Source organism: Sapajus apella, unplaced genomic scaffold (assembly GCF_009761245.1).
Source record: "Sapajus apella isolate SASKATOON/1434 unplaced genomic scaffold, GSC_monkey_1.0 scaffold87, whole genome shotgun sequence".
In the NCBI taxonomy this organism is placed as follows: Eukaryota; Metazoa; Chordata; class Mammalia; order Primates; family Cebidae; genus Sapajus; species Sapajus apella.
This window is the reverse complement of record NW_022437027.1, coordinates 206222-219404: the sequence shown is the minus strand read 5'-3', so window position 1 is coordinate 219404 and position 13183 is coordinate 206222. Positions and strand designations below refer to the sequence as shown.

At 40.0% G+C, this 13183-nt stretch overlaps 1 protein-coding gene across 10 annotated transcripts in view; it reads left to right on the top strand.

The window, feature by feature from the left end:
- Nucleotides 1–12073, top strand: part of ALPK1 (alpha kinase 1) — a 162125-nt gene extending 150052 nt beyond the window's left edge. For 7 of the 10 annotated variants that reach the window (XM_032254730.1, XM_032254728.1, XM_032254727.1 and 4 more), the window contains 5 exons: nt 169–2290; nt 5217–5370; nt 8549–8711; nt 9944–10130; nt 11336–12073. In XM_032254730.1, the coding sequence (XP_032110621.1) occupies nt 169–2290; nt 5217–5370; nt 8549–8711; nt 9944–10130; nt 11336–11535 (2826 nt within the window). In that variant the 3' untranslated portion in view covers nt 11536–12073. Of the gene's footprint in view, nt 1–168; nt 2291–5216; nt 5371–8548; nt 8712–9943; nt 10131–10502; nt 11292–11335 lie in introns of those variants that run through there. The other 3 variants (XM_032254732.1, XM_032254734.1, XM_032254733.1) reach the window with 3 other exon arrangements.
- The last annotated feature ends 1110 nt before the right edge of the window (nt 12074–13183 follow it).

Here is a 13183-nt window from a genome sequence, read left to right as displayed (position 1 = left end):
AAGGTCTCGGGTCCTTAACTCAGGGCTTGCCTGTGGGTTTTCCTTAGAATATCTGTGACATGTGTTCATTTTTCTGTATTTCAAATGACTGTCCTCCAGAAATGAAAAGTTTGTCCTGATTCCAGTTTTCAATTCAATATCTGATTTGATATTTGTTATTTTTCCCAGAACATCCGTGGCACATGCTTGTTGTCATATAGTAGTTCCGATGACTGTCCTCCAGGCATGAAAAACTTGTATCTGTGTGAAGCCAAAGAGGCCTTTGAGATTGGCCTCCTCACCAAGAGAGATGATGAGCCTGTTACTGGAAAACAGGAGCTTCACAGCTTTCTCAAAGCTGCTTTCGGTCTCACCACAGTGCAAAGAAGACTCCACGGGGAGACAGGAATGGTCCATGCAGCAAGTCAGCTCTGTAAGGAAGCAATGGGGAAGCTGTACAATTTCAGCACTTCCTCCAGAAGTCAGGACAGAGAAGCTCTGTCTCAAGAAATTATGTCTGTGATTGCCCAGGTAAAGGAACATTTACAAGTTCAAAGCTTCTCAAATTTAGATGACAGATCTTATGTTCCAGAGAGTTTCAAGTGCAGGTTGGATAAACTAATCTTGCACGGGAAAGTGGATTTCCAAACAATCCTTAAAACCTATTCACAGCACCATACTTTGGTGTGTGAAGTATTTGAAAGTGATTGTGGAAACAACAAAAATGAACAGAAAGATGCAAAAACAGGAGTCTGTATCACAGCTCTAAAAACAGAAACAAAAAATCTAGACACTGTGAGTACTACTCAAGAAAAGCCATGCTATCAAAAAGACGCAGGAACATCTTCCCTCCCAATGGTGAAGAACGTTCAGAGGGAATTCAGAAGGGGAGGAAGGAGAAACTGGACCCATTCTAATGCATTTCGAGTCTCCTTGGATCAAGATGTGGAGACTGAGACTGAGCTTTCGGACTGCAGCAATGGCGAGGGAGCTGTTTTCAACAAGTCTCTGAGTAGCAGCCACAGCTCCAGTGCTTGGAGCAACTTATCAGGGTTTAGCTCCTCTGCAAGCTGGGAGGAAGTGAATTGTGCTGATGACAAGTCAGCTGGAAAAGAGCCTGGCAAAGAACATCTGGTGGACACTCAGTGTTCTACTGCCTTGTCTGAGGAACTAGAGAAAGACAGGGAAGGCAGAGCTGCTCATTCACTGTGTTCAGAGCTTCATGGTCTCACTCTTCAGGAACCCAAAGATGACAATTGGGAGCCATCTCAAAATCAGCTCCACAAACAGATGCCCTTGGTACCTCATAATACCCCAGGTACTTTTTTGGTCTCTGGTCCAGGGCTTTTAGAAGGAGCTCCAAAAGTTATCCAGGAAGTCAGAAATATGAGACCCAGAAATACTTCAGCTCATTCCAGACCCTCATATGGTTCTGCTTCTTGGTCTTCTGATTCTGGTAGGCCCAAGTATACGGGCACACAACCTTCAGTCCAAGAAGGAGAAGCCTTTGAAATAATTGATGAGTTTCCAGAAATCAACTGTGATGCCAAAGACAGCCATGGGGAAGAAAAGGGAGAAGAAATCAGTGAAAGAGACACAGACCCTACATTTAAAGCTAGTTCCTCCTGGGTTGACCCAGAAGGAGAAACAGCAGAAAGCACAGAAGATGCACAATTAGACTTTCGCAGAGTCATGCACAATCCTCTGGGACACAATTCCATGCTGGCAAATAGCTCTTTCTCCCCTAATTGGCCTGTTCAAAATCCTGACTCCAGTAGAAGTGCTGGCTCAGTCGCAGAGCAGGGCATCGACTCTGATGCCTCCACGGTGGATGAGGAGGGGCAAGTGCTCCACAGCACGGATGTTCCTTGTGCAAATGGGCATGGCCCTCATAGACTGTGCACTCTGAGACAGCCACCTGGTCAGGTGGCTGAGACCCCCAGTTCCCCTGTAAGCAGTAACATCCTCTTCCCTGTCCTCAGCCAGGACTGCACTACCACAGAGGAAGGAAATGAGCCTGGAAACATGCTAAACTGCAGCCAGAACTCCAGCTCATCTTCGGCGTGGTGGCTGAAATCACCTGCATTTTCCAGTGGTTCTTCTGATGGGGACAGCCCATGGTCCTATCTGAATTCCAGTGGGAGTTCTTGGGTTTCATTGCCAGGAAAGACAAGGCAAGAAATCCTTGAGGCTCGCACCTTGCAGCCTGATGACTTTGAAAAGCTGTTGGCAGGAGTGAGGCATGACTGGCTGTTTCAGAGACTAGAGAATACGGGGGTTTTTAAGCCCAGTCAACTCCACCGAGCACATAGTAAGTACAACATTTTCAGTAAGTCCCCCCTTGGGGGGACCTTCTGAAGAACGTGGTATGTAGAACACTTAAAGCTCATGAAAGGGCTGGGTGCAGTGGCTCACACCTGTAATCCCAGCACTCTGGGAGGCTGAGGTGGGCAGATCACTGAGATCAGGAGTTCAAGACCAGCCTGGCCAACATGGTGAAACCCTGTCTCTACTAAAAACACAAAAAATTAGCTAGGCATGTTGGTGGGTGTCTGTAGTCCCAGCTACTCGGGAGGCTGAGGGAGGAGAATCGCTTGAACTCGGGAGATGGAGGTTGCAGTGAGCCAAGATCACACCATTGCACTCCAGCCTGGGCAACAAGAGTGAAACTCTGACTCAAAAAAAAAAGAAAAAAAGAAGAAGAAGAAGAAAAGAAAACTCATGAAAGATATGCTTTGTGAGTTCACAGAGAAATATATACTTCAGGGGTCTCCCTCACTCTGTTTGATGGACCTTAATGATTGCAAAGTAAAGAGGCTTGCTCAGGCTTCCTAGCATACTGGAGATTTGCACTAAGGACACACGAGGCAGAGAGAGAGACGGGAGGACTCGGGCACAGCCATTGCTAAGGGTTTAAAACTGCTCTGGAGGCCATCTCATTTACTCAGCATTTATCTTCTCCACTGATTCTTATTATCAACCAGCTGACTTTAACAGGCTGGATACCATATTATCTGTTCAGCATCTACCTTCCCTTTGAGTCTCTTTACCACCCAACTGATTTTTCTCTATCTTTCCCCGTTAGCATTCTATGGGGACCTAATTAAATGTCATCTTTCTATTGGGCAGAGACTTTTTACACCTGTCTACCTAAGTGGTTTCTTGCCAGCCAATTGGTTGGTCAAATGCCTCCTTGTCTTGCATTCATGATGCTATAACAAAGTGCCATCAACTGGGTAGCACATGAACAACAGAACTTTATTCCTCATAATTCTAGTCCCTGGAAGTCCAGGATGAAGGTACAGCTTTCTGGTTCATTGACAGCACCTTTTCTCTCTGTCCTCACATAGTGGAAGGGAGAAGGGTCTCTCTGGGGTCTCGTTTATGAGGGCACTCATTTATGAGTCTCTTTTATGAGGGCATCCCATTTATGAGGAATCTTCCCCTTATGACCTAATCACCTCCCAAAGGCTCCAGCTCCTGACACCATCACCTTGTGAATTCGCTTCAACATGTGAATTCAGGGGGGATAAAAACTTTCAGACTACAGTACCCCTACTGCTGCAATCAGCAGCTACTTCTTGCTTAAGGAACAGCCCAATGTAACTGCCCAAAGCAGGAAGATGGGGCTGGAGCCACCACATAGTCAATGTGTCTAACACAGCTTAAAAGTGGTAGAGAAGCTGGGAGGAAGACAGAAGGAGATTCTTCTTTTAGCCCAGGAATCACATCAAAATGCCCTCCTACTATACAGAAAAATGATTTGAATGATTAAAAAATGATTACAAAGCACATCACAGAAGAAAGAAACTACATGGATTGCTAAGCACTGGTTACTAAGTAGTAGTTCTCAACCCTGCACTACATGAGAATCTTCTAGGGAGCTTTTAAAAACTTCCAATGCCCACCCCAGAGATTTCCATCTAAGGGGTCTGGTGTGTGGACCCAGGGATCGTTATTTCTTATGAGCTCTCTGGTGATTCTGCTTAAAGCCACTGTTGAGAGCTTCTGCTTCAAAGTATTCCAGTGTTTTGTCACCTGGAAGTCAGACTAAAATACACATCACGTTGTCACCAAAAAAAAGCAAAAATGTCCAGTAATAGGGTTTTGTTACTTACTGTGAGATTCTGCAATTTTGGAATCACATTTATTACAATGAAGTAACTGCTTCTTGTTATTTGTTATTGTTTGCTAATTTATGGATGAAAACATACATTGGAGGAAACAAGGCCCAAAATGGCAGAAACAGAACAATTATTCACTTCCTCTTTTCTTCTCTCAATTCATCACCCGTCCTGTATGTGGACAGACAACTGACCTTCCATTTCCATCCAGCTTCTCTAACTGAGTCACCCAACCCCCGTCACCATCTCACCCAACCCATAGTCATCCCCTTTCCAGAACTGTGAGTTTATCTCGCTTTAAGTATTTTCTCTCCCATGTGTCCCATTCATTTATCTATTATCACAATCTGGACACAGGTCTTTGTTTACTTCCTTTTAACTTCAAAGTATTGCACTCCTTCCTTAGGATTCATGTTGGTCTTTCTCCTCAAAGAGATGCTTTCTTACTTAGCACTGTTCTTCCTTTCTTTAAAGTGGAGACTGTTCCTACCTTTTCCTCTTATCCTTTCCTTTTTCAGTTGAGTTTGCATGTTTGTACAGTAGCTACATTTTCTCAAATAATTTCCAAACTTTCTCAACTTAAAACAATGAAGAGAAAATTAGGGTGCACTTGAATATATAATGAATGCTAGGATTCCCGGAGCTGTCAGGAGCCCATTAGGTAAAATTATCTAGTTTATTTCTATTTATGTGCTCTGGCATCAGTAGTAGCCTCTATTATTTGAGATCCCCAGGTAATAATAGTAAGTTGCAAGCATGTGTCACTTGTCCCAAAATGGCCTCTGCCATTTTCTGATTTTAAAATTCCTTTATTTTCCACTTCTTTCATATAGAATCTTCATGCTTATCTTAATCCCTTTTCATCATAAATAAGGGATTTTGTGAATCAAAGGCTATTATTCCTCATTGTAATTTATAAAGTGTTACCTTTTTATTATTTCTCACTAACTTTTTAACACTGTAGCTGTTATAGAAGAGATGAAAATTAGAGAAAATGTACAAAGAAAGTGAAGGCTTCAGGTGAGCTGGTTTAGGACCTGTGTCACTTCGACTTTATTCATGAATTGTATTGTCCTTTTGAAAATAAGATTCATTTTCATCTTTTTTCTCCAGCTGCTCTTTTGTTAAAATATTCCAAAAAATCTGAACTGTGGACAGCCCAGGAAACTGCTGTCTATCTTGGGGACTACTTGACTGTGAAGAAAAAAGGCAGACAAAGAAATGCTTTTTGGGTTCATCATCTTCATCAAGAAGAAATTTTGGGGAGGTACTATTTAAAAACGTTTTTATAACTAATGTAAAATGAGCTAACCTTGCCCTTCGGTTAAGTAATCACTCATGAGACTTTGTAGGGGCTGAAAAACTTGGCCAAAATATGTTTTTAGATTTCTACTCCTCTTTCTTTTCACTATTAACTAATTAATAATAGTTACCATGCATTGAGGACCCATGTTCTATCAGCTATTTTGGTGGCTTTTTAGCTACAGGATCTCAAACCCCTCCGGGAAACATTATTGGCCATACTGTACCGATAAGAAAAATAAAGTTCCTGGCCACATGGCAAGCCAGAGAGCCTAAAATATTCACTAAAAATGCTGGCAAAAAGGGTAGTTAAATTGTGAAAAGCACACTTTTAAGTAAATAGGTGAGCCTGAAAAAAAAGGCAGGAAAATCCTGAGGCCGGGCGTGAAGCCTGTCAGGGATATAAGCGATTGCCGAACCCTTTCAGGATCGTGCATGGGAGTTTGAGGCAGGGGTGGAGTGAGGGCACAGCCAGTGACAAAAGCTACACCTGGAAGGGAATGAGTTCAGATGCCACTCATACAGAGCAGGGACTCAGGAAAGGCTGTATCCCCAACGGAGAGGATATCTTTAAATTATCCCACACCAGTGAGGTCAATGCCCGGAAAGTTTTTGATTTGGCCTCAGTTTTAATAAAAATTTTAAACAAAAACTCACCTGAAAAATTAGTAGCCACAGGTGGTCTTCATTGGGTTTAAGACATATTTTCATAACATTTCTATATTTTAAAAGACCTATAAGCCATGACTTCTCATTTAAAGTTGGTCTTGTTATTTGCTCAAATCCAAATAGTGTAAGAAATAAATAGCAACAGAGAAATTGGGTGACTCTGTAAGCAGTGGAAATACATTTCTTGAAAAGATTCTTGATTATTATTTTATTATGGTAAACATGAGCCAGGCCCTATTTTAAGTGATTTATGTGCTAATCAATTAATCTTCACAAAACGCTCTGAGGTAGATACTGCTATTATCCTCACTTTACAGATGCGGGAACTGAGTCATCACAGAGATGTTAAGGAACTGCCCAAAGTCACGTGTCTAAGCAGCAGGGGCAGGTGCTGAGGCTTAAATTGTGTCTCCCAAAACTCTTACATTTAATTTCTCAGTACTTCAGACTACAGTCTTATCCGGAAATAGAGAGATTGCAGATGCAATTGGTGAAGTTAAGATGAAGTCATACTGGAAGAGGGTGGGCCACTGATCCAATATGACTAATATTCTTATAGAAAGAGGAAATTTGAAGATAGACACAGACACAGAGAGAATGCCATGTGAAGTCTGTAGTTATGTTGCCTCCTGGCAAAGAACTGCCAGAAGCTGGGAGAAAGGCCTGAAACAGATTCTTCCTTAGAGCCTTCAGAGGGACGATGGCCCCTCTGGAACTTTGAACTTGGAGTACTAGGCTTCAGAACTGTGAGAAAATCCATTTCTGTTGTTGAAGCCGCCCAGTTTGTGGCACTTTGTGACAGCAGCCCTAATACAGCAGAGTACATCATAGAAGGACCTGAGATGAGAAATACACTGAGAACAAGAGGCATGACGAATGGAGTGAGACGGTTCAACATATTTCTCATCAGAAGAAAATAGCAGCAAGAGAGCAAAAGCAATATTTCAATAGATACTTTCTGGTAATTTTTCAGAATTGCCAAAATACGCTAATCTTTAAATACAGAAATCACACTGAATCACACAGAGGGAAAGGAGGAAAGAGGCTGTACGGAAGCAGGAAGGGAAGAAGGCGGGCAGTCAGACATCCACTTCTAGGTGCACTGTAGCCAAACTTCAAAAACCAAGGACAAAGAAAACCACAACATTTTAAAAGCACTCAAAGAAAAAAGACAGATTACCTACAAAGAAATGTGAATTTGACATATAGCTGGTTTCTTCATAGCAACAATGGAAGTCATCGTATGCTTAGTGCAACTGTCTTTCATGGAGGAAGGCAAAATAATGACATTTGCAGATTAAAAGAAAAAAATGAAAATGGCAGTTTATCATGAACAAATCCTTACTAAAGAAAAAGGATCCCAGAAAACAATGTGATGAGAGAAGATATGGACCTCTGTTCTCAGATTGATGATCCCATACCTAGGACTGGAGGTCTTCTGGCAGAATGTTCAGGAAATGTTCCAGTAGCCAGCACTTCATAGGGTTCACTCTCGTGCACACCTCTGACATCAGTCAACAAAATTCTGAATTAGTTGAAACCCTCTGCAGGCCTTGGGGTCTCTTCATAGCAGAACTGCCTAAAGCACTGGTATAGCATCCCTATTACAACAACTGCTCCTCTGCAGGATGCCTTTTGAGGCCGTGTGGCAGCCTCCACTGTCATCTTTCCTTTCTGGTCTTCAGGAGTCTGAATGGCCAAAACCACAACCTCCTTAAGATCCATTATTATATGGGGCTCAGAAATTTTTGGAGAGAGTTTACTGTGGTTGGGGTCTATGACTCAAGCAATTCCCCTTGATTTTTGGTGGTCATTCTGGGCACATGTGAAATTACTCACAAATTCACACCAGCTTATAGCAAGTATAAACTACAGTACAGTGCAGCACTGCCTTGCTGCTTTCCCCGTGTAATCATTCACTGCCTTGTGTCTTCCCACACCAACTGTGCTATTAGCTCTTGAAATACACAAATCATGTCTCACACTTTCTTCCAGTCAGTCAAGACTAGTACAGTGTTATGCACATAATAAGTGTTGATGGATAATAAGTATTTATAAGAATGAAGTCATCTCATAAAAAGAAGGGATAGAGGAAGGCTTCAGATTGATGAGCTTCCTACATAAGGCCACACTGCAGGGGGTGGAAGATCTTGACTCCAGAATCCATGCACATTCCAGTACACTATCCTGACCCCCTTGACTTACCTGAGGTCTAGAGAACTTCTACATTAAGCGACACTTTTCCTTTATAATCATTATCGTTCTGGGTCAGCTAGCATGAGTCGTGTTCCATTGTTCAAGAAGCTCTTACAAAATTATTTGAATCTTGAGGTAAGTTAAAATAATTAATATTCACTGTCTAAGGCAGAGAAAGAGATATTTCAAGTGTTTGCATATGTTTTCTGATCTCCTCTCTCTTACTCCGTAGTAAGATCACTTTTGCACTTTGTTGTATGGATTTGCTTTGTTCATAGGTATGTTGGGAAAGACTATAAGGAGCAAAAAGGGCTCTGGCACCACTTCGCTGATGTGGAGCGGCAAATGACTGCACAGTACTATGTGACAGAATTTAACAAGAGACTCTATGAACAAAACATTCCCACGCAGATATTCTACATCCCATCCACAATATTACTGGTAAGATTAAAGAAATCAAGAATGTGCTTAAATGGGCCCATAAATACATATTAGGTTAGATTTCTCTGCCTAACCTGCATACCGCCATCATTCTGGTAAAATCCAACAAACTCAGTTACCAGGCTCCTTCATCCACTTCATTTGATTTCATCTACTTGGATAGAAATGTAGTAAGTATGATTAAATATGACCCTTTGCATCCTGAGCACATCATTTGGATCTTACAAGTCACACCTGAATATCAATTAATCTGAGTATCCGGTTCCACATAGTCAGGCTAGCATTTTTAGCAAACTCTCCTTGTGCCTATCCAAAGCCCCTGTGCTTTGCAAGAAAGAACCCTAAAGATTGTATCTAGTACAAACTATCCCCTCAACAGGATGCATAAATCCCCTTTTACGTCTGTTAGCTTCACCCCTTGCAACCAAGTGATTACTAAGCCAAAGCTTACACACCTTCAGTATGAGAAAATAACTGTCCCACTTTCACTTTCAAATAATCCTAATGGTTTGAAAGTTCGTAGACTTGTCCCTAACCTATCTTTCTCTAACTTCCATCCATGGATTACAGCTCTGCCTCTGGGACCACAAAGACCAGTTTCCCTTCACTGAACATCCGGTTCAATAGATAAAGACAAATATTCTCACTGAATTTTCTCTTCTTTGGATCAAGAATGCTTTGCCACCCTGAATATATTAGATCCTTGGTGCATTCATATTTGCAATAATTTTTTCATTGGCCAGAGACATTTTTAGACCCATCTTTTCCTAATCACAATAATAGTTATCCATTTCATACTTTCTTTATGTCATTCACTGTGCCAGGCAGCTTGCAAACCTTAACTCAAAGTGGCATAGAAACACTTAAGCTGATATTTCAAACTAGAGTCCCAGAGCATGATCTAACTTCATGTCCTGGTAACCTAGCCTCCAGGATAGGTCACCTCATGGCCTAAATCTTAAGTGAGCAGTTTAATATGTGAATAATAATAAATTTAAGTTCTATGACATGCCACATGCCATGTTAAGCACTTTACACGCATTTCCCTGTATAATCCCTTTAACAAGCCTAAAAGGTAGTTATACCCACTTTACCCTTGATAAAATTGAAGCTCAGAGAAGCGAAGTGGCAGAGCCTAGGTTCAAACCAAGATTTACCCAAGTCCAAAGACAGTGGCCTTTACTATTCATCATGCTGTAATGTTTCCTATTGCTATTTTTGCTATTTTTCAGATTTTAGAGGACAAGACAATAAAGGGATGTATCAGTGTAGAGCCTTACATACTGGGAGAATTTGTAAAATTGTCAAATAACACAAAAGTGGTGAAAACAGAATACAAAGCCACAGAATATGGATTGGCCTATGGCCATTTTTCTTATGAGTTTTCTAATCATAGAGATGTTGTGGTCGATTTACAAGGTATGTAAAACTGGGAATTATTTTTATTTTTAATATTACTTATATATAAATGTGAAGTTTTGTAACTAGCTTCCCTAATCCTTATTTAATAGATTGTTTCATGTATAGGCTACTATTTGGAATTAACTTAATTGATCTTACTATATATAGCAAATAATTCCTGAAAGAAATAAATGCCCAAAACCTCTACAGATATCTACAATATCACATAATCAGTGAAAGGGTCTGGCTTATGTTCTGTTGGGCTTCATTCCAGAGCATATCTATAACAGCTTTTTTTATTTCACTCAATTAGATTTGAGTGATGTAGATTTCTTATCATTGCATTTTTTCACATGTCAAAATCTTCTTTCCACTTTTCCTTTTCTCCAGCCTGTTACCCTTATTAAGAGTGTGATGTTGGGTCTCATATTGGGGATCATTATAGAACAGAAATCTTTTTCCTTACGCTATGTACTTAAATCCGACTTCAATTCTACCTTAATATTTTAATTTTGTTTTAGTTTGCCTGGTATTTTATTCATCAGAATTTTTATTAGCAATTACCTTCTACTTCATATAAATTATAAGTAAGATTTATTATAATTATTTATAGTAATGGTTCCATGGCCACCCCAAGACCTTTCCTATTCCACTTTCAGAGAATTTATCACTCTGTTATATATTTTACTTTTGATCTGTTTCCCTTAACAAGAATGTTAGCTCAATGAGTACAAAGATTTTTGACTAGCTTGTTCAGTCAGTACCACCAGTGCCTAAAACAGTGTTTGTAGTGTCTGCACTCAATAAATATTTGTTGAATGAGCAGATGAGTATATGAATTAATGAATAAGGCATTAAAGAAATTTCTGAATCATGAAAGAAGTATTCAATATTGTGATATTGATAATTATTCTAAGTGGATTTTATTGTTTTCTAATACCTTGAAAATTGGTGATCTGGGGATGTCATATTTGACAAATATAATTACCCAATATTTAGTTATTCTGAAACCAATAACTGGAATATGCAACCCAAATTCCTTACCAGGAATTTACTAACTATAAACCACAGGGTGACCAAGTTTTTGAAGTACCTTTTTAAGAGAGAGAGAGAGAGAGAGAGAGTGTGTGTGTGTGTGTGTGTGCGCGCGCGTGTATTTTTGTAAACCCTTGATGGACATTTCCAGGGAATTTAATACTCAGGTGTGTTCATTTCTCTTTTAGGTTGGGTAACCGGTAATGGAAAAGGGCTCATCTACCTCACAGATCCCCAGATTCATTCTGTTGATAGGAATGATGTCACTACCAATTTTGGAAAGAGAGGAATTTTTTACTTCTTTAATAACCAGCACGTGGAATGTAATGAAATCTGCCATCGTCTTTCTTTGACTAGACCTCCAATAGAGAAGTCATGCAATTCATAGACTGCATGGACTGGTAATGTGACAGACCTTAGTGACGCTCTCAAATATCTGGTTCTCTCCTTCCAGGCACACAGAATATGGCACAGTCTGGTCCTTTGGGTCTTGGGCAGGGCCATGGCACATGTTCTAGACAATGATTTGTGAGAGGAATTGATGAGTGTCACTTTAATGCCTGCATTTAGTTGGCATCATGAGATCCTGCAGAGCCTCTTTCCCTCTGCCACAGTTACCAAGAATGTGTCAGGAGACAGTTGCTTCTGGGCATAAGTCCTGCAAGGAAAGCAACATGAAAAACAGCCCCAACTCACCAATGAGGGATGCAAAGCACTGCTGAGAAAGGCATGTGTTGTTTACACCATTGAGATTTTGGAGCTTTTTGTCACTATCTATCAAGATTGATATTACTGGGGCTTTTCCTATTGATCTGGGAGATCTTTACATATTTTTTAAAATGTGAGCCTTTGTGGTATGAATTCAATTTGTTTTTCTGTCTTTTGACATTTGACATTGCATAAAACGTTTATCTGTGCAGAATTTTTTAGATAGTTGAATTCATCAATCTTTTATGTGGCTTTTTGTTATGTATAATACTTAGATCTTCCTTATACTCTGAGTTTTTTTCTTTTTAATTCTCCCATATGTTCTTCTAATATATTTAAATCTGTAAAAAGTAAGATCGAAGAATGATACAATTTTCTTTACCCAGTCTGTCATTGATGGTCATTTAGGTGACTGGATAAAGAAAATGTGGTACATATACACCATGGAGTACTATGTGTATTAGTCCATTCTCACACAGGTTTGAAGAAATACCTGAGACTTGGTAATTTAAAAAAAAAAGAGGTTTAATTGACTAACAGTTCCACATGGCTGGGGAGATCTCAGAAAACTTACAATCATGGCATAAGGCACTTCTTCACAGGGCAGCAGGAGAGAGAATGAGGGCCAGCAGAGGAAATGCCAGATGCTTATAAACCCATCAGATCTCATGAGAACTCACTCACTATCATGAGAACAGCATGGGGGAACCTGTCCACATAATTCAATTACCTCCCACCAGGTTCCTCCCATGATACATGGGAATTATGGGATTACAATTCAAGATGAGATTTGGGTGGGGACACAACGCCAAACCATAACACTGTGTAACCATAATAAAGGATGAGATCATGTCCTTTGCCGGGACATGGATAGAGCTGGAGTCCATTATTTTTAGCAAATTAATGCAAGAACAGAAAACTAAATACCACTTATTCTCACCTATAGGTGGGTGCTAAGTGATGAGAGCAGGTGGACACATAGAGGGGAACAACACACACCAGGGTTTATCAGAGGGAGGGGAGTGGGAGGAGGTAGAGAATCAGGAAAAATAACTAATTGGTACTAGGCTTAATACCTGGGTGATGAAGTAATCTGCACAACAAACCCCCATGACACAAACCTACACATGTACCCCTGAAAAATGTACCCCAATTTTATTCTTTTTTTAACTTTTATATTTTAAAATAAACAATACAATTTTTTACTTTTATTTTAAAAAATAAAAGATTATATTTTTAAAATATAATTTATTTAAAATATATAATTTATTTTTATATATAATATAATTTATTTAATTATATTTTAAAAATGTAATCTTAAATTATAT